Source organism: Accipiter gentilis, chromosome 7 (genome assembly GCF_929443795.1).
Source record: "Accipiter gentilis chromosome 7, bAccGen1.1, whole genome shotgun sequence".
Taxonomy (NCBI): Eukaryota; Metazoa; Chordata; class Aves; order Accipitriformes; family Accipitridae; genus Astur; species Astur gentilis.
Window position 1 is genome coordinate 11613902 of NC_064886.1, and position 27765 is coordinate 11641666.

The 27765-nt window shown below is 55.8% G+C and overlaps 3 protein-coding genes across 3 annotated transcripts in view; 1 reads left to right on the forward strand and 2 right to left on the reverse strand.

Annotated features, from left to right (window-relative positions):
* Window positions 1-17654, reverse strand: part of INTS3 (integrator complex subunit 3) — a 43157-nt gene extending 25503 nt beyond the window's left edge. The window contains exons 1-8 of the mRNA XM_049806926.1: window positions 17218-17654; window positions 13596-13679; window positions 12362-12445; window positions 6867-6980; window positions 6538-6622; window positions 4838-4904; window positions 1127-1271; window positions 34-163 (exon numbers count right to left, since the gene is read on the reverse strand). Of these exons, the coding sequence (XP_049662883.1) occupies window positions 34-163; window positions 1127-1271; window positions 4838-4904; window positions 6538-6622; window positions 6867-6980; window positions 12362-12445; window positions 13596-13679; window positions 17218-17310 (802 nt within the window). The 5' untranslated portion in view covers window positions 17311-17654. The remainder of the gene's footprint in view (window positions 1-33; window positions 164-1126; window positions 1272-4837; window positions 4905-6537; window positions 6623-6866; window positions 6981-12361; window positions 12446-13595; window positions 13680-17217) is intronic.
* The window catches only part of ILF2 (interleukin enhancer binding factor 2), a 99032-nt gene that overhangs the window by 65466 nt on the left and 5801 nt on the right, over window positions 1-27765 (forward strand). The window lies entirely within an intron of this gene.
* On the reverse strand, window positions 18783-27587 carry NPR1 (natriuretic peptide receptor 1). Its single transcript, XM_049806925.1, has 21 exons — window positions 26890-27587; window positions 25648-25847; window positions 25165-25278; window positions 24689-24824; window positions 24450-24541; window positions 24235-24370; window positions 24061-24145; window positions 23837-23957; window positions 23683-23757; window positions 23521-23598; window positions 23302-23406; window positions 23023-23094; window positions 22763-22922; window positions 22515-22670; window positions 21648-21816; window positions 21419-21565; window positions 20600-20792; window positions 20314-20488; window positions 19562-19660; window positions 19380-19471; window positions 18783-19120 (listed from the first exon to the last, which is right to left on the reverse strand). The coding sequence occupies exons 1-21, from the start codon at window positions 27569-27571 to the stop codon at window positions 19058-19060; spliced, it is 3150 nt and encodes a 1049-aa protein (XP_049662882.1). The 5' UTR covers window positions 27572-27587; the 3' UTR covers window positions 18783-19057.

The following is a 27765-nucleotide window of genomic DNA, read 5'->3' on the forward strand; positions in this document are numbered from 1 at the left end:
GATGGTTGCCCTTTCGGCCCTGGCCCTGCCTACCTGTGAACTGCGCACTGAGGACCTGCGGGTTGTGGATGATGTCCTTCCAGAGCTGCTCGAACTCGGGTATCCTTGCAACGTTTTGCAGCAGCCGCACAAGGTCCCGGCCGATCATGAAGCAGTCCATGAACTGGGGAAAGGAGAGGAAAAAATCTCATTTACTGTTTACCTGCTCCTGCACATGGGGAAGGGAGAAGGCACTGGGGGGCAGGAGGAAGGGAAGGGAGGAACAGTCAGTCCTTCAACCTTACCGCTGGCTCCAGATGATTCACTCTTTGCACAATATCTACACTCCTGCCCCTGGCAGCCTGCCCCTCTTTTGAAGCTAGCAGGTTCTGAGAGGCAGGGTGACAGGCGGGAAGGTCAGCAGCTATTTTAAAATGTTCTCTCTCTTGTAAAGCAAACAATCAGACCATAAATCTGATATTTTCTCTCCAGGACTGCAGCCAGTCTCTGAAGCTAAGACTTGACACTTGGTCCTTCCCACGCAGCAGGGAAGAATGGGAGAGCGGGCAGCACTCAGACCAGCGGGCAGGGAGCTGTAAAGCCATCATGGCCCACAGGGCTAGGATGCTGAATGCAAGGATTTCTGCCTACACCTAGCTTTGGGGGCTTCTCCTGCACGACACAGACCAAAAAGTGGCCTGGAGCTGGCTACTGTGTTCTCTGTTAACCTGTGAGGACACTGGCTGCCTCCCTAAGAGAAGAACTGATGTTCTTGCAGCTATAGTAAGCCACAAGCACTAAGGTGCCAAAGCAGCAGAAAGAGAATAGTTTTAACCCTTGTGGCCAGAATAAGAGAGACTGAAATGAGGCAGCCCCATCAAAACAGCTGCTCTCCCCCTCTACAGCCTAAAGTCTGATGGGATAGGTAGTGTAAATCAGTTGAAAACCCATTCACAGCCTGCAATGAGAATGAACCACACACCACTGCCTGTACAGTGCAAGCTAGGAGACGATTCTGAGCAACCAGTGTGTCTCACACTTCCAGCTGCATGACGAACATGGGCAACACCACCACACGCAGACACAGACTCCACAGAGAGGCAGGTCTCTTTTCCCAGTTATCCCCTCAGTTCCCTGATTTGCTCACCCGTTCACGGAGGAGGGAGATGCAGAAATCCACCTCCTTTTGACGAAGCACCTGGAGCTGAGATGTGCCATGATGGTCCACAATGAGCCTTAGGTATGTGTATACTGCCATGGCTATCAAGAGGCTGCTTTTCAGTACCCACTCTCTGCAAAGGAAGAAAAAAAAAAAAAAACAAACCACCTTCAGCCACCTCTGTGAGGGAACTGCAGCCAAAAGTGATGTATAAACATGGAGACTCAGGACAGAGGAATCTGAGGCACAAAGGAAACAGCAAGGGCAGGGACTCCAGCCTGTTGTGCCAGCCCAGAGAATGTTCATCCATGGACCGTTCCCTGCTCTGTACTGGGTGCTTGCTGTGCTTTGGTCCAACTCTTCCTCCCCCAGAAGAGTCCCATCACAGTCTACTTTCTGGGTGCTTGCACCCAAGCTCTCTGACAGGGTGGCAGACATGTTCGTGCGAAGCACTGGGTGGATTTTGAGGACCACAGAGATGTTTGCTGCCACAACAATCTAAAGTATTTGCAACTACAGGCAATGAAGTGCTCAGGAGCAAGTGCGTGGAGCAGCTGCCCCAAGAATAGACTTGACCTCGATGCTAACACCAACTGCCACAGGAGCCTCTTTACTGGTCTCCACAGCCAGAATAGCACCGAGCAAGAGACAACACACCAGGACAAGCTACGAAGGACCTTCACATACAATCAGGCTCTCACACACCCCCATGCAAGAAGTGTTCTCATGCTCCCTTGCTGCCAGCCTGCAAAGTGGATTAATCCAGCAGGTCACACAGGACCTGTTAATGAGATGCAGCAGCTCTGGAGCCCTGCGCTGGGAAGCAGGTCCTGCAGCACTGGGGGCAGAAGAGCTGCCCCTGCCCCAGCTTGACCAGGGAAAGGTGTGTGGGGCGAAAGGAAAAGAGCAGTCATGACTATCAGGAAGCTGGAAGCACCAAAGGGCAAAACCTAGGGAAAACCAGATGTGCTTGGGATCAAATACTAGGCAGATTTGTGAGAGGGCAGATGTAGCTGCATAGAGAGGGTCTGTGGGGGGAGAGACATCACAGCCCCATCACAGGCATGGCAGGAATCTGTCCTACCATCAAGGAAGGACAGGGGCAAGCAGTGCTGTGGTCGATGCAGGGGTTCTGTATGCAGGACTGGCTTTCTGGAAGCAGATTTGTTTCTCAGCCAACTGGCTTCATGTCCTGCGTGCAGGCAGGTCCTCCAGCCCTGCTCCCTCAGAGTGGCAGAGCCCACCAGCACAGCATTTCCATTGTATGCTCAGCTGCTGTCTCCTGCCTGTGCCGCCCTGCCTGCTTCGTGCAGCAGCACCCTGGCTGCTGGGTGTGCCGCATTCTCAACCTCCCTTATCTAAGTGCAACAACAAATATTCTCAGTCCATAAAAAGGGCCTCGTCAGCTTGGTTATTTGCCCTGGATGCCAAGAACGGGCCAGGCCAACTGGGTGCCTCCAGCGTGATTGACCATGCACAGCATCCCCTGGCTCAGTGAGCTGTAAATCAGAAGTCCCATGGAAGTGCCACCGCTGTGTGCAGCAGCTGTAACACCATGGCCACCTGAAGAGACACCAGTCCAGTGGCAAATGAGTCAGCTGCCCTAAATCATTGGTGGCAGGGGGGAAACACGGGAAGACGTGACAAGTGTTTGCTTTCCCAGACTCTTCTCCGTGCATCTAGCTGGATGCTGGGAGCAGGTTAATTAGTCAGCTGGGTGGGCTGGCCTGGCAGCACACGGTGCCGAGTAGAGGTTATGTTAGGGAGGGTGTGGGAGTAATTAAGGCTGGGATGCCGGGGGGCTGTCAGGTCAGCATCTCCCCCTTTTCCCCGTGAGGGTTGTGCAGAAAATAAAAATGCTGTAAAAGGGGGGCAAAAGCCACCCACAGCCACAGGATTCATTCATCTGACAGGCAGAGAAAATGAAAACACTCAAGAGGAAGCATTGCATTTGTGCCGCCATTAGCAGCAAGAAGCTAAATTAACACCCAGCGTTCGAGAGGTAGCGGACTTGCCTCCTCTCCGAGGAAGGCAATGCTTGAGAAGCAGCTTTGCTGTAACTGTTTTTAATTAAACCAAGCACTCAACACTCAATGTGGCATCAGACCTTCACATGTATGGCTTTAATTAAAGCTCTGGCTTTCCCCTAATCAAAGCACACAAATTCCAGCAAAGAGCTGCAGGTTCTCCCTCGGGCTCACTTCCAATTCTCAGCTTTCCTCGTGCTCAGACAGTTTCTGTGCTGCTACAGTACGTATCATTGACACTCCAGCAATACCTTCAACAGGGACCAAGCCTTTTGCTCTCACAACTGCTCCTCTGACAAACTCCTCTCCTCAAGTGACAAAGCTCAGCTGTTATTCAGTGCATGGAGCTTTCTCCTGCAGACCCATGGCCAGATGCGGCTTTGGATCACCACTGAGAAGCTGCTATTTCTCCCACAGTTCAGCTGTTTGCAGGTATTTGTTCACAAAACAAGAGCTGCAATGTGCTTTGGAGAGATGAGGAGTGATTCCGAGATGCTCCAAGGTGCAGGGTGGCAGCAGCGAGTAGCAGCAGCACACAGGAAGACCATATCAAGAGCTGGTAGGGACTTAAATACAGTTGGGAACACAAGAGCTGAGCTTAGCACAAAGGCAGCAGAGGCAATATGGCGAAGAATCGAAGGTCAGCCAAGCCCAGAATATCTCAGAGGGTCTCTCCTTCCCGTGCACGGTGGGGCACTAGATGGCACTCGCAGCAGCACACACCCACACAGCTATTCCCGGAATACAAATCACTAAGACTGTTAGCTGTGGCCAAAATAAATGCTTTAACAACCTGATTGTTAACCACAGTAATAAGTGATTTTAGAAGAATCGCTGCTATTATAGACAGCGCTTGGTGAAAAGCTATAGGCTATTTAAAAATAATGACTCTGCCCAGCCAAAGGCTGCAGTTGGGAATTCTGCTTATCATCAGTTAGCATCTGCTTTGCCACAAAGGACAATGCTGAGCCCATAGGACAATACTTCCCAGATGGCCTGTCCGCAACAAATGAAAGTTGCAGCCCTGATGAAGCAGGAGCTGTTTAAACACAGGAAGCTTTTTGGGCAATTAACTCTGTCCTACTCCTCCAAAAGGAACACCTCCCCCACAGCTTAGGAAACTCAGGAAGAAAATATTCCTGGGATGCTGCTCCTGAGCCACACATGCTCCTCAGCCACATGAGGCAATGCCACCCCACTGCCCAGAGGGTGGGCTGACCACCTACCAGGTGCCACACGTTCAGGAATAGCTGTGTCCTCGCACACGGCTTGGGGAGAGGTATCAGTCTGTGCAGATCATGTTATCTGACGTGACCTGAAGCCCTTCTCCAAACTCCGCAGAGGAGGTTTACTAATGGAGGGACTTCAGGACACTCTCCCACACACAGCCTGCAGCAAGAGGGCTCCAAGAACTAGAAATTCATACCATGGCTTGAAAATACGCTTGGTAACACAGTAAGGGAACGCAGAGGTCTTTTGTGCAGGAAACCCCATCAACACACTCCCACGCAGGCTGTCGCCGCAAACACTGCCCTGAAATCTGCCTCTTTTGCAGTAAGCAGGACAACAACCCTTAGCAGGCAGATGAGGAGTGCTCTCCCTCGCTTCACGCCTGGCTGCTGCTCTCTTCAGACTGTACCAGCCTTCGCCAGTGCCTCCCGACCAGCCATACCTTTGCTCAGTCAGTATCTCCAGGACGTTCTCGGCCAGCCAGATATTCTTTGCTGTCACATCCCCACCTGAAAGCCATGAGCAACAGGGAAGAGAAAAGCCAGTCAGATGAAAGGGTGCTGTTCTGTTGCCAGACTCAACTGAACCACCGACCACTTCGATCACTGCATCCCCAGTATGGCAGAGCTAATTAAGGGGTTTGCTCCTTGTCTGGAGCACACACTCGTGCCTGGTCCTGCTCTGCCTGTCACACATGCTCGGCCGTTCCTACATAGAGCATTTTTCTAGGTACAAGTGCCTTTCTGTTACCAGATCCAGGGGGTCTTTGCTGCAACAGTCCTCTTGCAAAAGAACTGTGATAATATGGAGTCCGTAATTACCCTTCTGGAAAGCAAAGGAGAAGCCAGAAATGAGGCCAGGATGAGATTCAGTAGCTGAAAAATAAAACATTTGCAGCTGCTGAGCCTACAAAAGGGAAACAGCATCTGCAAAGAATGCCCAAACTCTCAAAGAAAGGCCAGGTGTCAAAGTGGTGTCTCACCCCCTCAGCATGGGCCTTCAGCACAAAGCTGGAGCCTTTGGCTGACGTCACTGGGAGCAGAGTGGGACTCCTGCTTGCAGAGGCACAGAAAACGCCTAAAGCAGGCAAGCCAAAACAATGGGATCATAACAATTAAGGCATCGTAAAAGTAGTGAGAAGTGAGACAGCGGAGTCCTTCCAGAACAGAAGGGGCCCTGAACAGGGAGGTGCAACCGAGGGGAAACAAGGGATGCCTTCAACCGGTGGTTTTTAAAATGTTCTGTGTTTACACTGTGACAACAGGGACAGGGCAACTTGGCTCACACTCAGGACTCTGTCCCCTCCCTCTCCATTCTTCCTCCCCTGAAGAGCAGACACGGCAATTTCCAATCCAGGCTGCCCAGCCCCGTGTCACAGGCGCATACAATAAAAACACAATGTCGGGTTTTACAGTGGGACATTAATTCCTCCTTCATGGACGTCAGCGGCCAGCACCAGCACCAAGCAGAGAACACGGAAGAGGCACCGTTCCTGTGAATCCGGAAAGGCGTGTGCATGTGTATGTGTGCATGGCTGTGGGGTGCTTACACTGAGGGCTGGGAGGGGGGGAACACACAACAGACTACCATACGGCCAGTGCCAGATCCCTGGAGGAGCTACTGACTTTACGTGGGGTGAAGCAGCCTCCTGTGTCTCTGATAAGTTCCAGAGGAGCCGCACACATGGCTCTTGCCACCCCAGAGGTCAGAGCAGGGACTAAGGATGATCCTGGTGTTCTTGCACAGTGCTACGGGGTGAAAGCTGGCAGCAACAGGAACCAATACACTTCCTGGCTGTTCCAGCATTTGCCAGAAGCCTCCTGGCTCCCTCTGTGATTCACCCCTCGTAGAAGCTGTTGGGAGCAACAGACTTTTGAAGGCTTATCCACTGCTCCACCCCCCCCCCCCCGGAGAGATTTCCTCACCAGACAGGTTGGGGCAGGCTCCGTGCCTGCCAGCTGGGTACAGAGATACTCAGGAAGCCTGTCTGGACCTGGCTGCACAGCAGAACAGGCTCTGGCTCTGACACCAACTGCAGCATGCCACAAGTCAGCCCTTGTACGCCACCAACAGCACCCAGCCTGCTGGCACGAGCAGGGCGGGTGCAGGCAGTGGTCACCTTGCTCCTACAGCACAACTTACCTGCAATCTGCTTCATGAAGGTCATGCAGACACCATCTGCACCGAGCACCCCGCTCTTCACCAGCTCCCGCAGCAACCACACCAGCTGGGCAGAGGGAGAGATCAGTGCAGCTTTTGCCATAGCCTCCCCCACAAAACCTCTCCCCAACACCATGCCTTGGCCATCAAATGCCTCCACACTTTCCTTCCAAAGGTGACTCCTTAACATGGAGCAAAGGAGCTCCACTGGTGCTGACTTCCTCCCAAGTCCTCCACACTCAAAATGCCCTCTGCTCACCCTCTGCCTGGTTGGTGTGAAAGGAACGATTCCGGGGAGAAGACCTTCTCACCTGGGTCCGACAAGTGTCCTGCAGCTTCAAGTACTTCTCCATGAGAATATGGTTGATCTTGTTGAGAACAATGTTCATGCCATCTCGGCTCACCAGTGCCAAGTCCCGGTAGCACTGAAGCAGAGAAGAAGCGCGGGAGGTGGTTATAGATGAAGGACCATAACAGAAAACTTACAATGTTTTTATCAAACCTGACCAGATAACAGCAAATAAACGAATCTCAAAGAAAGAGCATCAAGGCAAGCAGACTCCCATGGGGTGACTTCAATCAGCATCCCAGGGCCAGGCAGGGAAAGACATTAATCCTCTGGGGCATTATAAACTGACAGCTGGATTCACTGGATTTAGCCCCAGGAGCCAAAGGTTTCTTACTCCAGAATGGACACTCTCAGGTGTCCCTGTCCCCTCATCCCAGCCTTCTGTGCATGCTGCCACAGCTCTGGAGAGATCAACACTAGAGAGAAAAGACAGACAGTGGTCCTTTGAGAAGGATCCAGATTAACAGTCACATCCAGATTGCTTTAGCCTCCCACTGCTTCAATCTCCCTGGCACCAGTGACAACTGGAACTGCACTGAAGATGCCAGCAGGACTTGGGGTCGCTACGATGTGATGCTGGTTCAATACCATGGAAGCTCCATGGAGATGCAGGAGCAGAGGCAGATCACCCCCATGCCAGCCGCTCCTGCTCACACAAAACTTCCAAGGTCAGATGGAGCTGAATTTGGAGACTGTCCGGCTCAAAACCATACTACCACGTTGGCTTGTTTCAGGTTAGAAATCCAGACATCCTGCCTGTGGTCCAAACCAGCAGATTTGGTGGGGCTCTGCTATGGGAAGAGGGAACTATTGCTGGGAAAGGAAGGACTTTCTCCACTCTTGTCTGCCACCAGCAGCCAGACAAAATGCTGGCCAGAGAGCAAAGGTGCTGGCTTTCCCTTCTCCTCTGGTCAGGACAGCAGGGGGTGGAAGGCGATTAGAAAGTAATTTGTTAAGTGGTTCTGCATGAATGTTAATTTGTGCCAGTAAATGTCATGATATTCCAGAGAGCAGGGGTCTGGTCTCTGCATCCTCCTTTAGAGAGTTAATGAGGCCTCAGAAGATCCCTTTAATTAGACTCCCTGTGCTCAGGCTTTCTCCCTCCCTTTTTCATATAGCACTGTGTGAAAAAAGAAAAATGTATTAAAAAAATCCCAAACAAAAAAAACCCCAGAATCCAAGAGGTGTAGACTCTTTGGGGCCTTTAATTGCTTTTGAAATGCTAAATGAATACCCACAAAGCAGAGCCAGACTCAAAGTCTCCACACAGACGAGACTACCTGGCCAGGAACACACAACAACTCCCTCTGCTGCATCAGCTTTAGAAAAGAAACACATATATCACCCCAACGGGAAAATGCAGGGGATAAAGCTGGTCCAGGACACAGCCAGCCAGGGAGCACACATGATGCCAGTTCCTCTGTGGTCTGCCCAGACTCAGGCAAAGCTTTTATGTCATTTTGAAAACGCTAGTGTTGTCAGGTCCCTACTCTGCCTGCATCCTACCTCCTGTGCTTGATGACAGGATTGTGACCACCCATCGCCCCTGGCACTTCCCTCTCACAGGCAGGTGCATTTCTGCACCCTTAGGAGCAGCAATAAGATGAACATTTTTCATCTTAGTAGCTTTTCTTGGTGGTCAGTAGCTTCTTCTGTATTCAAAGAATCCATGCTTTTCTGGGTGAAACATCTAGGCTTTGGTTTTCTGCTGGACATGTGTAAGGTGCAGTGTCTGCATCTGCATTTAAAGCCACCAAGAGGTCCAGTGATACAGCCCTGACAGCATGGATTATTTTCTGACTTGCTGGACTGATTCTGGCAGCATTCTCAGCAGAAGCACTGGAACAAACAGCTAGATCAGACACTCTAAGGGATTTACTTCTGGTTGAGTATTTAGGTCCCAGTAGGAAGGACACTGTAATCCTATTACCTAGGGAAATTTGGTAGCTCTTCACCTTACTTACTGCATACTTCCTCAAATCCCATAAGCAAACACTGCAGAAGACCAGAACTTGGACTGCACCTAGGATGCTGCTGATCCTTGGCCCAAAGTACAACTGGCCAGAGGAGAACAAGTACCATTTTATCAGGGTCACAGCAGTATGGCATGTCACCGACTGGTTGCCTAGACAGGTCTGACCGGACACCTGCCTAACAGCCTCCAGCACAAGCAGTAATCCAAAGGAAGGTGCTTGGAGAAAATCTTCAGGCCTCCTGCAGCTAGGGAGGTAGGGAGACAATCCGAATTTCTTGATTATTGCCAAGGCTGCAAACAATCCATCGTCTCCTCCCTGCTCTCAGCAGACTGGAGCCACCACTTGCACAGGCCGTTTAATTAACAGGAAGGAACAAATAATAAATGTTTGCTTTAAATGAGGGGAGAAGAAAAATAAAGGAAAACAGCCATCGAGTGGAGGAGAGAGGCCCCCTCCTGCCCAGCACCAGGGCAGAAGAGGCATATGGTGGACAGACGCTGGAGGAGATGTCAGAGAAGCACTGTGCTCATCTGCAGGGAGGGCTCAATGCACTCTGATCCCAGAGCAGAGTGTTAATTAAAGTGAGAGGTGCCAGGCGGAGGAGGGAGATCTGATGGATCAGTTACTGTCACTCTGATATTTGAAGGGGGTCAAGTGTCCTTCCTCACAGCTGGACAAGTTTAGCACAGCTAATCTCTCCTGGCTGGAGTGTCAAGGCAACAAAGAGGGAGGAGGAGGAGACCTGTGTGCTTCAGCCGATCCTCCGCCACAGTAAGGGAATGGCTGTACCACTATTTCTTTAATTGATCAGCGAGGGGATGGGGCAACTCAAGCCCCTTCCGAAAAAAGGGAGATATGTTTTAAACAGCCTCTCCAGGAGGAAGAGGGGGTACCTCCACCTCCCCTCCACACACCAGCAGATGCAGGTGAGGAACAGTGAAGCCATGGTGCAAGACGAGCTGGATCTGAATGCCAGGGACAGACATCCACTGAAGAAATACAAGATGACCAAGCAGAAGGTGTGACATGCCTCAGCTAGTGTGCTGGGACTGGAGCATGCGCTGCAACACCCTGCTCAGCTTCTAGGGCAACAAGCGCTAAAAAACCCTTGAATGCAAACATGGTCAGCTACAATATTCCTTTTTTTTTTTTTCGGCCAAACATGTCCCAGGAGTATGGTAAAGCCTCATGGGGTATGCTTGATTCAGAGCAGTACCACTTCCACACCAACCTCACTGGGTTCGATGCTCCCATGCTGACACACAAGGTTGTGAATATTCACCTGTGACCAGAGGTGGGAATGGTTATTGCAGACGACCAGGGCTGGCTGCGCAGAGCGTCTTGGACCCGTGGGCTTCTTGCTGGAAGATGTGTGACGATTTCAGAGCTCTCTCAATAGTCTTGCAAGATGCCTTATCAGTCAGACAAACATTAACCTCTCTTCATAGGCAGGGAGCAAAGGCAAGGAGTAACTCCCCCCCAAAGCCTGGTAGAAAATCACTGACTGGCTTCCTGTCCTTGCCATCTGGATACAGGGCAGGTGACAGCAACAGATGACATCAGAGCCTAGCAGGCTGGCAGATCCAATTACTCCCTAAGAAAAGTAACGTGCTCCGAAGAGCAGATCTGACAAGAGCAGGAGGGCCAGCCACCTCTAATTAATGTGGCAGTTAGCAACAAAACATGCCCCCAGCCTGCCATCTGAGAGACACAGTGTCGGTGCCTGTCAGCAGCTCAGTCACAAAGGAGACGGACTGCTCACCCTTTTGCTCTCCTTTGCCAGAGAAGACCACAGAGGGTAACGAGTTGGGCAGGTTTCTCTCAGCCCCTCGCAGCGGGACAGCCAGCGAGTGCCGTGTGGATGGAAAGCTGGAGCTTGCCAGACTCGCTCAACCTTCGCTTCCAGCGTATGGAAGCACCTGCCTGAGTCTTATGCTCAGTTAACGGTGTCTGCATACTCCCTACCGCATCCCAGCTGTGGTCCACCACATCCTAGAGGGGAGAAGAGCATTTTGTTCGATGTGGAGGAGGGTCACCTTTTGGAAGACCAACCTGTAGAGCACTGCTAGTCAGCAACTAGAAATACTCTTTGGTTCTCTCAGTGTCTTGGAAACAAGGATATGTTCAGCAGTGCTCTGAGCCTCAGCTGGATTCAGCCTCTTCAGACTTACAAGTCTTGTGCTCAGCGCACAAGGCAGAATCAGGCCACAGCAGGGCTGGAGACTTTGGGGTCAGGATTTGGGAAGGCCTTAAGCCACAAGGAGACAGAGCAAAACACAGCCATCTAACCAAAAAGAAATCTGACTTGCACCAGCACCGTTAAGCAGTCAGGCCTGAAGACTCCCAGAAGCAGCATGTTTTGTTTTCAAGAGGTGATTTCTGGGGAATGGAGCTGTACCTTCATTGACAAGGACCATCCCATCTAGCAATGCCAAGGCAGCTATGAGTTCTGGGAGCTAATGTGGATCTACTGCTTTGGAGGAGAGAGCTCTGCCCTCAGAGCAGTGATTAAATCAAGAGAGAATATTGCATGAGTCACCTTCAGTCCAGCACAATGCCAGGATTTACAGAGCATCCCTAATGGCATGCCACTCAGCCACGTTCATGACAGACCCTGCCGACTTCAAGAGTCCACTTCAACCCTTTCAAATTCTATGCAACACCTGGCATTAACTGCAATGCATCCAAACAAGGACCCCCGGGTGCTGCTCACCACACACAGCCCTTCCAACAGTGCTTTTGTTTGTCCTTGTAGCTGCTACAAATAGGTCTGGTTTCTATAACGAAACATCATTTTCAACTCCCTCCCCGAGTGCCCCCAGTTTGTAGCAACAGTGCCAAATCCACATCCAAGATCTTTAGAATACAAAACATTCATCTTCCTGCAGGTAACTACAATTTTAGAAATCACAGTTTACAGCATCATTAAAAAGGGTTATTTAAAAATTAAATCTGGTCTGTGAAATTAATAGAGGTGGACTGCTAAAAAGTGATTTTCTCTAGGAATTGAACATGTTCCTCCTCTAGAGTCTAGGTCATTATTTCTGTAGGAATCTACCTCTGGCTTCCAGCATGCAAATCCATTCTGGGCCTCCAAAGACAAGGCAGAAACTGGAAAAGGCATTACAGTTTCTTAAAGAATCAGTACTCACCTCCCACAGCAAAAAACAATTAATTCTAGGGCTGTGAAAGAACCCAGCCGAGCTCCCTTCCCTGGTGGCAGTGTCTGCATTCCCCTGAGCAGCAGCTGCTGCAGCCCCTGTGCCACATGGAGGCAACAAAACAAGGAATGGTCTAAGCAAAGTCATTGCCCTGCTACAATAAACACTGCTCAGCGCTGAGGGTTTGAGCCAGGCACCTTCCGATGCCTGCATGAGACCCAGAACTCCCACAGCTCTGAATGGATCCCTAGCTGCCTGGAAAGCAAAATCTCTCATGGACAAACTTTCCACACTCACCAATGGGCGCAGGTGTGCCTTACCTTCTGTGCCTGAGCAGGTTCGGTTAAAACCAGAGTGAAAAGACCCAGACAGATCTCTTCGTGCTGAGGGGTTCCTTTACATATCTGAGAGAGAAAAATGCAAGTGCCATCGGTGAGCAGGCGAGATGGGACGTTAGAAGAAAGTCAGTAAAGCAACAGAAGAAGGAAACCCCTCTCAAGCCCACCAAATGGGTGGTCAACAGAGCACCCAGCAGCCCGCAAGGAATTCAAAGCAGAATCATCAGGGAATACAGAAACATACAGGATCTCCCTAACATTTGTACCCCATTGCAAAGTTAATGCTGGTGCAAACCTCTCAATACCAAGCACTTTCCAGTGATTTTAGCTGCACCACTTCAGGTTCTCTCATTACTGAGGAGCAACAAACCCCCAGACAAGAACAGCAGCAGATCCCTGAGCCCTGCCCTGGGGCTGGGGACCTGCCCAGGCTCTTCTTACAGACTTTTCTACAGCCTGTTCATCCAAGTGGGAAAGCATTTCATGAGCTTCAGAGCCCTGAAATCCAGCCTGGGCTGCCAATGGTTTCCCATTAAGGGAAGGCAACTCTGTACCACTGACTCCAAGAGCCCAAGGTGTTCTAGGGAGGAAAAAATACAACCAACATGTCCGAGAGACCATTAACATGTCACACAACAGTTTCCCTTATACGGTAACATCTGCAGCTTGCTGGCAAGTATTTTAAGACTATGCAGAGTTAGAAATAAATGCTCCATCCCTCAACAGAAAGGCTGAACCTGCCCTTTCCAGTAGTCTGGGGTCTGGCTGTTTGTGGGCCAGGAAAAAGCTGATCTGAGCAGCGCAGGAATACAAAAATACACGAGAAATGCAAACACCAGCAGCACACGCATAGTGACAGACTCCTGTGTGCATGCACACCTACAAAGTGCTTATATGCTGGGAGAGAGACACACTCAGCCAGATTTCAGCAAGAAATTGCACTGCAGGTCAGCTTCCAAAGAGGTGATTAGGCAAGGATTAAAAGCACAATGTTGTTTTGTCTTTTAACTGTAATAGCTCTGGGAATCCTCGACAGGCTGAGAGCTGCAAGAGCACAGCAGGCTCCATTCCCCAGCCTCTTCGTATCTGCCCATTCTTTGTGCCTCGCAATAGCTTACATGCCTGCTCCCTCAGACAGAGATCCATGCAGGTACAATATACCACGAATAATTTCATCCAAGCAGGACTTCTCTTCGTTGAAGGAAACGACACTTACGTGAGCATTGAGGGCATCATTAGCTTCCCTCTCCGACAGCCCATTGGTTAGTGAAGTCACAATGCCCACGCACCTTTCTAGTCTCTGAAACAAAGAAAAGCCAAATGTCACAAACTTGGAAGAACAAGTACACTTGAGCACACCCGTGCCAAGACAAGATACAGCAGAGGCTGCTTCAACTGCCACTCAAACACCTGAATGGACAGAAAAACAGCCAGTGATGCAGCAGCCATTCTTGGCTCATGTCAAGGCTCTGAACCTCCTGCCAGCTGGAGAAGTTACCACTTCATCAACGTTCTTTTATTCACAGGTTTGGGTTTTAAATACTCTGCTGACACTGCTCAAAGTGCCAAAAAGTAAATGCATTATTATTCAGTGATACTAATACTGATGTCACTGATACGAAGCCAAGGTGCAGTCGTGCAAAGGCTGAATTTGAGGCAGGGTTGTCAATCCTCACTCTGAGAGCAGAGCTGCACCCTGAGATGATGAGCTGTCCCCTTCCCTCAGCACAGAGAAGCCAGAGCCCGTCATCCAGCAGCTCTGCAGTACAAGATCCACCACTCCTGTCCGTGTGGGAAACCTGGGCTGTGGAGCAGCAGCCTGGAAACCTTTTGTTCTCATCACTTAACATCTGAGCAACTTCTGGCTGAGAATAAACAGCAGAAGCAGATGTTTGCATGCAAGCACCCCAAGGGATGAAGTGATGGGAAGAGCCACTAAGTCAGGACTGGTAAGTTACAAGAGTGCAGGCATGAAAATACTGGAGAAGTGAATGGCAAAGGTTTCCCCTCAACTTGAGAGAAATCAGAGAGTTGCCCCCTCTTCATACAGGGCATGATCAGTCCCACGCGGAAATGGTTTCTCCAGTCCAGCAGGCTGGGCAGTGGTTAGCCGATGTCTGCCTCTGGTGTGGAAAAAGCATGAGCAGAGCAGCTGACTCTGGGCACAGGCATGCCACATCCTCTGCCGCCTCATGGTGCCATCTCAGAGACGGTGACAGAAGAGCTGCATACACTCACAGGCTCACCATGTGCTCTCACAGCAGCAATGACACCCAAGAGCCTGCAAACAGGTGGAGAGCAGGGTTCCTGGCTGTCAGCACAACCACAGCTCAACTGCAGGGCTCCTTTAACACCAGGGTCTTGCTCTCATGCTACGACTTGCGTGGCAAGATGTTGTTCTAAATTAAACTCCTCCATAAACAGCTCTGTTGCCACGTGAGGGAGACATGCCCTGCCTTCTTCACCGGTGCCACCACTTCCATGCCGGAGCTGCGGACATGGCTGGACTGCTTCGGCCACAGCAGCAACTCAGGTGGCCCTGGCTGCCAGCAAAATGAGGTCTTGCTTTCCTGGAGTTTCCTTGGAGCCTATGGTTAATGGAGCGGTGACCTGTTTGCACCAGGGAAAAGTGGCAAATGCAGCCTAAGACAGGCAACAACCAAGTTACGAGAAGGTTATTTCTACACAGTCACTTCTTGATTAAAATGCAAACACATCACACCGATTATGGAACTGATTAGCAACTCCTTTGCATATCAAAGGGGCTGCAGTGAAGAAGCTATTGAGAAAGAGGTCAACAGTTCTCCACTCCAAGGCAATATGAAAGAAGATGTACTGGTCAGTAATACAGAGACAATGCCTTTGTGAAACCGGCTTTGTTCCAGGCTGAGCGATGGCATTATGAAAGAGCAATGGGGCAAAACCCATGAAAATCTCAAATCTAAAGCAGATGAATTATTTGAAAGGAAGGACAAGATCCAGCAGCTGAAAAACAGAGTTAGAAAAATCCCAGTGAGAAATAAGACAACTTGTTGGCAGATAATGCAGCCAATGAACCACCAGAAGAGCTTTGCAAGGAAGTTCACTGTCAAATAATGTCTTTGATCTGAGACCTGCTGACAGGCTTGCAGGATCAGGGTTTGGTATTCCCTTCTTGGGATAAACAGGAGACACACTGACTCGCTACTGCCAGGTATGGAGGCTATCTGAAAAGAGTACTTCTACCTTTGAGTAATTCATAGTTCACATTCCTGTAACAAGCTCTGTTGCCTCTACCAAAATCCACAGCGGAACAAGATGATGATATCTTTGTTAACACCCGGTATGACATATATTTTTACAAGCTCCAGTCCTTCCAATCACCTTTCTCCCCCAAACAGATGTGTTCAACTTACTACCACCAGCAGCTCCGACAACAGCTAAAGGGAAAGACTGGAGGTTTTTTCCTAAATGTGGCAGCCTGTTTACTGTGAAAACTCAATGAACAACAATCACACATGGTTTTTCCTGTGTACGCTCTGTTTCCTGTTTGTTGGAGTCCTTAATGCAAGAAGCACGAAACTTGTGTGACAGTAAATCCATCAGCACTCAGGAGTGTAATTAATGCCCAAACCAGTTTCTCCCAACTGACTGGGCTTTTAGTTGAAGGCACTGCTTTCCAGTGGTTTAAGAGGCAAGGGGAGGAAGGCTTGCTAGTTAAGCAAGGCTTGTCTCTGGAAAGTCTTCTCCTTTTGATACCTGTGTTTGCCTGGATACGTCACCATCACCAAACCTGAGTTACGCCACGCTTGCTGACTTGCGGTGGCTCCTTCCCGGACCTGATGCTCTTGGGGAAAGATCTGAGTGAGAGCAACCTGGACCCCAGGAGACCCGCTTCGGTACCCTGGAGCCAATTTTCAAGCCTAACCAAAGCTCCCAGCCATGCCGGGTTCACAGAGTTGCATGGGTCCAAAGCTGGGAACGTTCTGTCCAGACCTGGACAGGACCCAAAACATACATAGGGACTGACGAGTGCTTTGAAGGAATATAAATACACTCCAAATGGCAAAGGACAGTTCCCAGACCTTGAGACCTAGTGATTCCTGTTACCACCCTGTTTTTCTCCTGCAATTGAAATCTGACGTGTTTTTTTTTTTTTTTTGCCTGCACCATTTCATGAGCCCCAAATACATTTGTTTCCATCACACAATAAATAATCAATCTCTCCCACAAGTCTAGCAGTTCACAAAAGCATTGCCAGCCCTGTGGCACCATGGAAGCCGGCCCTACACCAGCTTTAGGAAGATACCTTAACACTCACTGAGTTGACCCTGTGAGCCAGGTGTAAATCAGTGTTACAGAAAGGCCTGAGCAATGCGTCTGCCTCGCTCGAGTCCCTGTGCTACCAGCTCTTCCATGGCTCCTCCACACCAGGAACAGATCCCAGTTGTCCTGGGGAGACCCCAAACCTTCCCCACCTGTAAAAGAACCAGCTCTCTTCTCCTAGTGCAGGAAGAAAAGCTCAATGGGAAGTAGGACAGCAATGTGTAATTTGGGGCCTGGTGAGCACAGGTCAGAAAGTTTCCCAGACACTGGAAAGATGAGTTCTGTCGGTGCTCAGTCACGAGGCAATCTTCGTAATCCTGCTCCACAACCTGCTGCTGCCCTGCCCAAGCACAGCCGGGGCAAGGTGGGCAGGGACACCCTAGCTAGGAGGTGGTTTCTCTTTAGAGTGAGCCCCCTCCCCGCACAGGGACAGGCAAGGGGAGCAACATGTGCCACCCTGTCTGCACCCTGCACGGGGCTGAGCGCCTAACCCACCCCCTGGAGCCCCCCTGCCCCAAGCCCCAGGCACCTACCTCCTCCAACTCATCCTTGGCATCCAGAAGAGTGGAGACCAGCAACTTCCCTCCTCCTCCTGCTGTTCCCCCCTTCCCCTTCTGCATCTCCATGGTGGTGGTGGTGGGAGGAAAGGGGGGAGGGCAGCCCCCAACCACAGGGCTTGGCCTGAGAGGAGCCCCCCCTTTTTACTTGGCAATCCCCCCCCCCCAGCTCTTCCTCGTGGGAGGACAGGGAGGGGGGTGTTTGTGGGAAGTACCCCCCCTCTGGAGCACCCCCTGCTCCTGCAGTGGGGTGGAGGGAACAGGGGCACCCCGCTCTGCTCCTCAGTGGCTTCACCCTGGACAGGGGCAGGGTACAGGGGGGCGGAGGGCTGCCTTCCCTTAGCAGGGGAGCGGAGGGGCTGCTCTTTGACTAGGGCAGGCCTGGGGCCTGCGGCCGTGCTGGGGGGCGGGGGGGGGGGGGGGGCTGTGCTATGGGGAGACCCCACAGGAGAGTGCTGGGAGGAGGAAGGGGGCTGTGGGGAGGGAGGCCCCCGGGTGAGGCCTGTGGTGAGGGGGTCCCGGGGCGGCCCCGGCGCGGGGGGGTAGCGGGGAGGTAGCGGGAGGGTGGGGGGTGACAGGTCCCCCGGCGCTGTGCGGGGCAGGGCAGGGGAGGGCAGGGCAGGGCACGGCGGGCGCTGCGGCTGCCGCCGGTGCGGGAGGGGACGGGGAGTGGGGCTCCGCCGGGCGGCGGGGCGGGGGTCTCGGTGCCCGGGGGAGGGGAGCGGCGGCTCCGCACCCCCCGCCCAGCGCCGCCGACCGGAAGTCACTGGGAGAGGGACGGGAGGGCCCGGGGGGAAGAGGAAGCGCACGGCGGCCGGAAGCGCCCGCCCCTCCTGTCCTTTGGCCATTAGCAGCAGGGAAACGGCTCGGAGTGACAGTGCGGGTAGCCGGCCTGGGAGGGGCGGGGCCTCGACGAGCTACTCGACCAATGGGACGGCGGGGGGCGGGGTCTGCGCTGGCTGGACGCTCCACCCTCCCGCTCCCGGATCCGCTGCTTGCGGTCGGGATCGTCCCGGAGCCCCCGGTACTCCCCGGACCCTCCAGGGACCCCTCCCGAGTCGGGCACGGCCGAGACCCTTCCGGAGCTCCTGGGAACCCCCCGGATCGGGCACTGCCGGGCACCCGGGGGTCTCCCGGACCCCACTCGGGAACCTCGGGACCCCCCTGCGGCGTACATCGCCGGGACAACCCCCCTCCCCTTGGGCAGCCCCCCCAGACCCACACTACCTTGCACAGCCGCCCCATCCCGGCTCCTCTGGCCCCCACCCCCTAAAAAGACCCCCCCCAGGGGGGCCCCCCTCTTGCAAAGCTTCCCCAGAGTCCACCTCCTCCCTGCAGGGGGCTTGGGCCGCTGTCTCGGGGATACCCCCAGGGCCACCCAATGTCCCAGTGGGACTAGGGTGCATGTGGGGTGCTGGGGGGGGGGGCACAGTGGGACCCCACTGAGACCCACGGCAAGCGCATACACACCAGCTTTATTACAAAAGTTAGAGCTCTAGTGACCCCCACCTGGGGTCAAGGGATGTCCCCTTCCCCCTGTATCACCTCCCCCCACAACTGCCCCACCGGCCTTGGCCCCGATCCTCTGCTAGTGCCCACGCCAGGGTCAGGCCATGGGGCTGCTCAGGGATGGGGTCCCCCCACCCCACCCCAGGAGCAGTCAGGGGTCAGTTTGGAGAGCACGGTGCAGTTGGGGGGGGGGGGTGCATCCAGCCCCCAGCTGCTAGCAGTGCCGCCCGCTTGGCCCCGGCCCGGCAGGGGCCTTTGCAGTGGTGCTGGGAACAGCCCCGCGGGCCCTGGGTGCTGCTGGGTGGGGTCAGCCCCGGGTGCTGCTTCCGTGCTCCCCCAGCAGCCAGTATGTCCTCACCTTCCCCTTGCCCTGTGGAGAGAGGGAGGGTCGGGGGGAGCTGGGGTGAAGGCGGTGCCTATTGCCCCGAGGGCGGGGGTGCAGGGGCGGCCAATTTCCCCAGGGGTCAGGGTGCAGGGGGTGCTCATTGCCCCAGGGGTTGGGGTGCAGGGGGGTAGCCACTGCCCCACTGGGGGCTGCGGGATGAAGATGCAGAGGGGGGACTCAGCTGTGGGGACCCCACTGGGGCAGCCATCAGGGGGGCTGGGGCTGTTGGGGGGCTGGGGTTCACCTTCAACTCCACATCACCCCGCAGCTCCAGCTCGAAGCAGCCAAACTCCTCCAGCACAGCCTTGGTCACCGCCGAGATGTGGATCTTCAGGGCTGGTGGGAGGTGGTCCCATCAGCACCCATGGGTGCCTGGCCCAGCCCCAGCCCTGACAGCACTCATGGGTGCCCAGTCAGGCCCCTCACCTTCCCCATTGGACTCCATGCGCGAGGCCGTGTTCACCGTGTCCCCGAAGAGGCAGTACCGGGGCATTTTGAGACCCACGACGCCAGCACAGACGGGTCCTGTGGGACACCCAGTGAGCCCCCCCCCCCCCTTGAGTGCTGACCCGGCCCCCCTCACTGGGTTCTCCCACCCATGGTGGCCCCACGGTCCCCCTGGGTGCTAGTGTCCTCTCCCCTGTCCCTGGGGTCCATGGGAGGGCTGGGTGCCCCCTCACCCCATTGGGTGCCCCGTCCCCCCATCCGTGCTGGTGCGTGTGGGTGCCATGTCTCCCCACCCCATGGATCTGTGTGGGTACCCTGTCCCTGTCCCCATCCCCACTGACCCGTGTGGATGCCATAACCCCATCCTTGTCCCTACTGACCCGTATGGATGCCATGCCCCTGTCCCCATCCCCGCTGACCCATGTGGGTGCCATGTCTCTGTCCCCATCCCTGTCCCCACTGACCCGTGTGGGTACCATATCCCTGGCCCCATCCCCACTGACCCTTATGGATGACGTGCCCCTGGCCCCATCTCCGCTGACCCGTGTGGGTGCCATGTCTCCATCCCCATCCCTGCTGACCAGTGTGAATGCCATGTCCCCATCCCTGTCCCCACTGACCTGAGTGGGTGCCATGTCCCCATCCCTGTCCCCACTGACCTGTATGGATGGTATGTCCCTGTCCCCATCCCTGCTGACCCATACAGCTGCCCCACCCCCATCCCCGCTGACCCGTGTGGATGCCGATGCGCAGCTTGAGCTGCTGCTGTGGCCGATGGCGGATGCGGAAGGAGCGGACGGCGTCCAGCAGTGCCAGGGCCATGCGGGCCACCTCTCGGGCATGCAGCTTCCCGTTGCGCACCGGCAGCCCAGACACCACCATGTAGGCGTCCCCGATCGTTTCCACCTGGGTAGGGTGGAGGGACACACCGCTGGGGACATGCCATGGACGCCGGCTTTGGGGTGTCCAGCAGGACCCATGGAGCATTCACGTGCATGCACGTGTGTGTGTCCTCACCTTGTAGACGTCGAAGTTGTCAATGATGGCATCGAAGCAAGTGTAGAGGTCGTTGAGCAGCATCACCACCTGCATAGGAGTGCTCTCGGCTGACAGCGCTGTGAAGCCCACAATGTCACTGAAGTAGATGGTTACGCTGTCGAAGGCTTCTGCCTGCACCGTCTCCCCCCGCTTCAGCTGTTCCGCCACAGAGCTGGGGGTGCAGGGGGTAAGTGAGGGGGGGGCATAGCCCCCCAACCCCTCCTGGGGGTGCAGCATCCCCAGCCTCCAGCCATGCTGTGGGGTCCTTGGGGTCTCCAGCCCTCTGAGGACCCCCAGTCCTGAACCATGATGGGGGACCGGGGTTGTCTTTGGTTCCACTGAGGACCCCCAGCCCCAAGCCATGCTGGGGGTCTGTGTTCATCCCTGGCCCCTTTAGGTACCCCAAGCCCCAAAGAGCCATGGCAGAGGATCCTTGGGGTCCCTGGCCCCTTCAGGCACCCTGAGCCATGCAGCAGTCTGGGGTGTCCCCTGTTCCTCCAGACACCCCCAGCTCCAAGCAACGTGGGGGTCCTCGGGGTCACTAGCCCCTCCAAGCATCTGCAGCTCCAAGCAATACAGGGTCCTTGGAGTCCCCAGGGGTTCCCAGCCCCTCCAAACACGCCCAGCCCCAAGTCATCTGGGCGTCCTTGGTGTCCCCAGCACCTCCAAGCACCCCCAGCCATGCAGAGTATCCATGGGGGACCACACACTAGGGCAGGCAGGGGACGCCAGTGTGGTGCCCCAGGGTGCCCAGCAGTGGAGGGGTACACAGAGGGCTGAGGCCCCCCTGGTGCTCACTGGGGCAGGATCTGGTAAAGGAGAGCCTCAGCCTTGCGCTTCTCCTCCAGGTAGGCTTGGGTTCGCTCCTCCACCAGCTCCTCCAGGTTGTTGGCATACTGCTCCATGCGTGACAGCAGGTTGTCCAGGATGTTGCTGCTGCTCTCCCTGTGGGCAGGGGGTGAGCATCCACCCAGGGACCCTTTTCGGGATCACTCATCACCCACAGGGCTGGGGAAGGCAGAGGTACCTGTTGAACTTGCGAAGCTGGACCTTGATCTGGTTGAAGTCAGGGCGCTCCAGGACATCCTCAGCCCAGCAGTGCTGCATCAGCTGGCCTAGCTCCTCCATGTGGCACCCCACATTGGCTGAGGGGCGGAAGCTGGGGCATTCCCCGCTCTTCACTCGCTCAATGATCTCTGCGGGGCCAAGCACCCGTCAGCGGGTCCAAACATCTATCAGCAGGTGCAAGCACCCATCAGCAGTTCCAAGCACCCATCACAGCAGGTCCAAGCACCCATCAGCAAGGCCAACAGCCCATCATCTGGTCCAAGCGCTCATCATCTGGTCCAATAATGCATCCGCAGGGCTAAGCACCCATCACAGCTTGTCCAAGCACCCATCAAGTGAGGCCAACCACTCCTCAGCTGGTCCAATCACCATCAGCTGGTTCAAGCACCCACCAGCAGGTGCAGTAACCCACCAGCAGGTCCAAGCACCCATCAGTGGGTCCAACCACGCATCAGTGAGGGCAACGACCCATCAGCTGTTCTGAGAACCCATCACAGCATGTCCAAGCACCCATCAGCAGGTCCAGGCACCCACCAGCTGGTCTAACAGCCCCTCAGCAGGTCCAAGCACCCAACAACTGGTTCAAGCACCCACCAGTAGGTCCAATAACCTGCCAGCACATCCAACTACCCATCAGCGAGGCAAACAACCTATCAGCTGGTCCAATAACCCATCAGTGGGGCTAAGCACCCATCACAGCAGGTCTAAGCACCCAAAGCACCCATCAGCTGGTCCAACCCTCCATTAGTGGGGCCAAGCACCCATCAGCTGCCCCAACCACCCATCAACAGGTCCCTGGCACCACGACCCCAGCCCTCCCACTCACCTTTGGGGCTCAGGTCCAGCCCTTCCACATAGAAGACGCCATTGCGCAGGGCGATCTCTTGCAGGATGATGCCGAAGCTGTAAACGTCACCTTTCTGTGTGCCACGGGCCGGCGGCGACTCCATCCGCAGCAGCTCGGGTGCTGTCCACAGCTTCTCTGTGGCACCAGGGAGGGGGGTCAGGCTGGGCAGGGACCCTGGGCGGGGGGTCCTCCCAAGATTGGGGGTTGAGAATGGGCAGGGTGCTCACTGGCAAAAAGCGCATGGGAGTCCTCGCTGTCGGGGGCCATGCGGAAGCTCTCCAGCCCATAGTCCGTGATCTTCAGCACGAAGCGGCTGTCCACCACACAGTTGGAGGATTTGAGGTTCCCATGGGAGATGATCACCCCATTGTGCAGGAACTGCATCCCCTGGCAGGGTAGAGAGTGGTCGGACCTCGTTGTCCACCCCCTCCATAGGAACAGGGGACCCTCATGGGAACTGGGTGCCCACTGGGAACCGGCTCGTTACCTTGACGATGTCATGGGTGAGGGAATAGCGGAACATCCAGTCCAGTGTGATGCTCTCATTCTCCAAGATGTCCTGGGGCCATGAAGGTCACATTGCTGTCCCCCCATCATGGATGGTCCAGGGATGGGGAACAGCATCCATCTGCCCACTGTGGTCAGCTCCCTCCCACCCCAGGCACCAGCAGAGCAGCTCTGGGCAGACCCGACACTGAGTGATGGGCACTGGAGGGAGAAACTCCAGCCCCAGATGGCTGCTGGCTATCTGGGTCCCTGCTGGTACCTGGAGGCTCCCGCGTGGGCAGTACTCAGTCAGGATGCAGATATTCGGGGGGTCGGTGCAAGCGCCAATGAAGCGGGTCAGATGCTCGTTTTGGACATCCCGCATCTGAGGGGGGAGCAGGGTGTGGGACCAGGCTCATGTCACTTTCCACCCCACCCAGGAGTCACCAGGCTGAGCACCCCCATCCCACCACACAGCGCTGAGCCAGGGTCCACCTACGTGCTTCAGCTCGAACAAGACCTTGCGTGTCAGCTCAATGCGCTTGCGGTTGAGGTGCTTCACGGCCACAAGGTTGCCCTGGGGAGACACAGGGTGATGGGTGCCCAGTGGGGCACTGGGTGCCTGGCAGGGCGGTGGGTGCCCATCCCAGCACTCCCATACCTTGTAATATGCCGTCTTGGCATAGATCTGGAACTGCCCCTCGGTGGTCATCAGTGAGCCATAGTTGGAGCCCCTCTGGGGGAAGGGACACAGCGTGAGCCTGGTCCCCGGTCCCCATCCCCAGAGCAGGGCTGGGGACAGGATGGGTGCTCACCAGGGAGAGGGTGAGCTTGCTGCCGGTGCTCCGGAGGTGTTTCTCCAAGCTGCTCATCTGCACATCCTCCCAGCGGATACGCCACAGCTGGGCCGCCAGCTCCTTCTCCAGCTGCAGCTTCCTGCACCAGGAAGGTGGGGTGAGACCCCCTCTATGTGTCCCCTCCACCTCCGGGGACACTGGTGCAGCCTCAGGGTCACCCTCCCTGACCCTGGCACCCCCACCTGTAGATGAAGAAGGAGGCGATGGTGATGGCCAGGAGGATCAGGCTGACCACGAGGGACAAGACTTCCAGCGTGGACAGGTTGGCTGCACAGCGAGAGGAGGCTGGTGAGGAGCTGGTAGGTGCCTGGGGCAGGGGTCTCGCGTCGTGTTGTCCCCCCCTTGACACTGCTCACCTTTGCGGCACAGTGGGTCACTGTTATCGAAGCCACAGGGGGGGATGTCGGAGGGCACTGCATTTCCCGGCCAGTGGATCTCACGCCCTGGCACCATCTGGATCTTCTTGGTGGTGCCGTTGTAGTTGGCCACGATCTTGGGGTGGGGGAAGAAATGGGTGGGAGGAGGCCCCCGGCCACCTCACGGGACCGTCTGCCCCCATGCTGGGGCTCACCTGGAAGTCCCCCTGCACAGGGTCCATGTCCCACAGGGAGTAGTCACTCTCCCGGTCCCCATTCTCGTCGATCTTCAAGAAGCCGGTGACGCCTGGGGACGGAGGGTGAGGGGCTGGGGAGAGACCCCAGCCCATGGGTAGGGACTTAGATCCCAAAATATCATCCTGGGAGCGGGGCAGGTGGGTGCCTGGCAGGCAGCACCCAGCTGGGATGGGGATAGGATGGGGACAGGGCTCACCGTAGAAGGTGCGGTTCCACATCTGGCGGGTGATGGCAGAGGCATTGGTGATGGAGCCGCCCTGTTCCAGTGTCTCGTTGAGGGCCTGGGCGTAGAGCAGCACCCCGTCGTGGAAGGCAGCTGCGATGAAGTTCATCTGGGGGCACGGAGATGGCTCGGGGATGGGGCGTAGCCAGGGGTCCCTGTCCCCTTGTCCCCTACAGCCCCAGGTCATCCTGCAACTCCTCATCCCCAGCAGCCTCAGCTCCATCCTGTGCCCCTGGCTCCAGCCTATGTCCCCTTGTCCCTTTGTCCTCAGCTCCAGCCCATGTCCCTTTGTCCCCAGCTCCAGCCCATGTTCCTCAGCAGCCCCAGCTCCATCCCATGTCCCCTTGTCTCCAACTCCAGCCCATGTCCCTAAGCAGCCCCAGCTCCCTCCTGTGCTCCCCCAGCCCTGTGCCCCCCAGCTTTCCTGGGTCCATCCCCCCATGTCCCACCAAGCCATCCTTCATGGAGAAGTTGAAGTGGGCGAGTGCCTCCTCCTTCAGCCGTGCCAGGAAGGGCTGATACTCGGGGTTTTCGGGCTCCTTGTAGGTGATGATGGTGACAGCCTGGGATGGGGGAGAGTGGCTGGCAGCAGGGCTGAGCTGGACCCCACTGGGGACCGGGACCCTGCCCAGTCCCCTCAGGGACGGAGTCCCAGGCTACAGGCAGGGGCTGCCTGCCTTTCTGCAGTGCCTATTAATAGCCTCTGCTCCAGGCAGCGCCAGAGCTGGAACCCAGGGCCATTAATCTCATTTCCTTCCTCCTTGGTGGCTGCCAGCAGCAGGGAATGAGCAGGGGGGAGATGGGGGCTGCTCCACCAGCTCTGGCGCCCACCACAGTCCCGCTCCCTGTGCTGAGGTGCACACATGCGGGTGGGTCCCCGTGCACATGCACACACATGTGCGGTGGGTGCTCGTGCAGAGCACCGGGCTCACCTCAAAGGCTTGCCGGGCGCTGGTGTCATGGTGGTCCCCCCGCTTCCAGGGCCTCTGGGGCTCAGGGAAGCGGCTGCCCTGCAGGCTGGCCCCGAAGATGTCGATGTAGAAGAAGGCATAGTCGCCGTGGGTCAGCCCTTCGCGTCCTGCCTGCAGCATCAGCTCCCGTAGCGTCTCCGGGGCACAGCAGATGTAGACAACTGCGTGGGGCGAGCAGGCTCATGGCACGCTGAAGCCCTCCCCATTCCCGGGGGACCCTGATTCCCCAGCCCAGCATCCTGAGGGTCCCCGGTTAATGCACGATGCAGGAGGGGATGTGCGGTGGGTCGTGCTGCCGAGCGGGTGGAGGGTGGCTGAGTGGGATGCCAGGGAGTGGGGGTCCCTAACCCCGCTGCCTTCCCCCCCTGCCAGTGCCCTGCCCGCCTCTACCCTGTGCTGCGGGTGCCAGGCTGAGGTTTCCTGTTTTCCTGACTCTGTTTCCTCCTCCCTGTGGCCCAGATTGCCGGCAGAGATTGATTCTCAGAAGCGTGGTGACCCTGGTGGGTGCTGCCTGCCCCACCGCCATGGTCCCCTTTGGCATGGGGTTGCAGTGCCAGCAGGATGGGTGGTGCCTGGCATGGGGCACAGCTGTGCCACCCATCAGGACCGTGGGGCCCCAAAAGAGCACCCGCCAAGGCTAAGCAGCAAGATGGCGAGGCTGAGGATGGCTGGACGCCACCCACCCAAGTGCCAGCCCCCTGGCACCCACTCCCCTGGTGCCACCCGAGATAGCTCTGAATGGACCAGCTGGCAGGGACGGGGATGGGGACGAAGCCAGCCTGGGCCACCAGTACAGAGGGGAGCGGGGCAGCTGGCCATGCTTAGCAGCTCCCAGTAGGGCACAATGCGGGCTGGGGGTCTGAGGGTGTCAGGATGCGGGGCCAGAGCAGCACACATGTGTGTGGTCATGCAGCACACCCGTGTACAGCTGTGCGGAGCTGTGCTTACCCGTGTAGAGCTGTGCATACCTGCGTAAAGCTGTGCACACCTGTGCATACCCAGACATAGCCGTGCTCACCCGTGTACCGCCACAAACACCAATACACAGCCGTGCGCACCCATGCAGAGCTGCGTAGAGCTGCGCACGGCTGTGCCCACCCATGAACCGCACCGGCACCCCCTCGGATTCCCTGTCCCCCCACACCATGCTGGTGCGTGGCAAGACCCCCCACAGGTGTGTGTCTCCCCCTCCCCAGCACTCACTGCGTCCCTTCTGCTTGATCTCCTGGATGATGAAGGAGAAATTGCCACCGTCGCGGAAGACGACATCCATGACGGTGAGGTTGCGCAGGGTGGGCAACTGGACGTACAGCCCCTCGGCAGCGAAGAAGTATGGCCGGTCATCCATCTTCTCGTCCCAGTAAACAAGTAAAGCCCGATGGGTCCAGTTGAAATGACGATGGAGCTGCACGCCCAGTTCACCCAGTTTGCGGTGACTGGGACCCGCACGGGTGGTCAACCCGAATTGCTCTTGCTTGTCGTCAAAGCCGTGAGCTTCGGCACCCGCTGTCACCAGTGGAAGCTGCCAGTGGCTGGTAAACCGGGCGACCGGTGCTGCCGTATAGACACAACCGGGTCCCAAAAAAGCGGCAGGGTGATGAGCGAGCTGTAGGTCGACGGCGACCAACGGCGCGGCCATTTCAGAACAAACACCGTGTCGATCCTCGCTGCTACCGAAAACCCACCGTAAGGTAAAACCGGGTAATAAATCGGGACGGGCGTTAACAGTGGCGGTGGCTAAACGCACTGCTGGTCCCACTCGTGGCCAAGCCCACGGGTAGGTGAGGTTGCGTTCGGGTAACACCACTGCTAAAGTCAGCGTGGTTGTCCCCGTCGTTGCCGCCACCGTCACCGTGCTGCAGAGCACGGCCAGCACGGCCAGCATCGCCCACGGAGAGTGGCTTTTCCGCCCCCCCAAACCGAGACGGGGCTGAGCCCTTCCTCCCCCCCCCCCCCCCCCCCCCACACACACAAAAGGCCGTTATCATCCACACCGAACTTAACTCCTTCCTTCCCACCCCCACGGCATCCACCGAGGACCGGGATGGAGGATGGGGCCGCCCGGTGGTGGGTGTGGAT

What these genes read in the sequence shown, in the direction of transcription:
- NPR1 (XM_049806925.1), bottom strand. Translation starts at nt 27,571, where the DNA reads ATGCTGGCCGTGCTGGCCGTGCTCTGCAGCACGGTGACGGTGGCGGCA. An exon ending in TCTCCATGAAGGATGGCTTG is followed by an intron (nt 24,825 to 25,164) that starts GTGGGACATGGG and finishes CCGTGCCCCCAG; the next exon opens with ATGAACTTCATCGCAGCTGC. An exon ending in TGACCCACTGTGCCGCAAAG is followed by an intron (nt 24,146 to 24,234) that starts GTGAGCAGTGTC and finishes CTCGCTGTGCAG; the next exon opens with CCAACCTGTCCACGCTGGAA.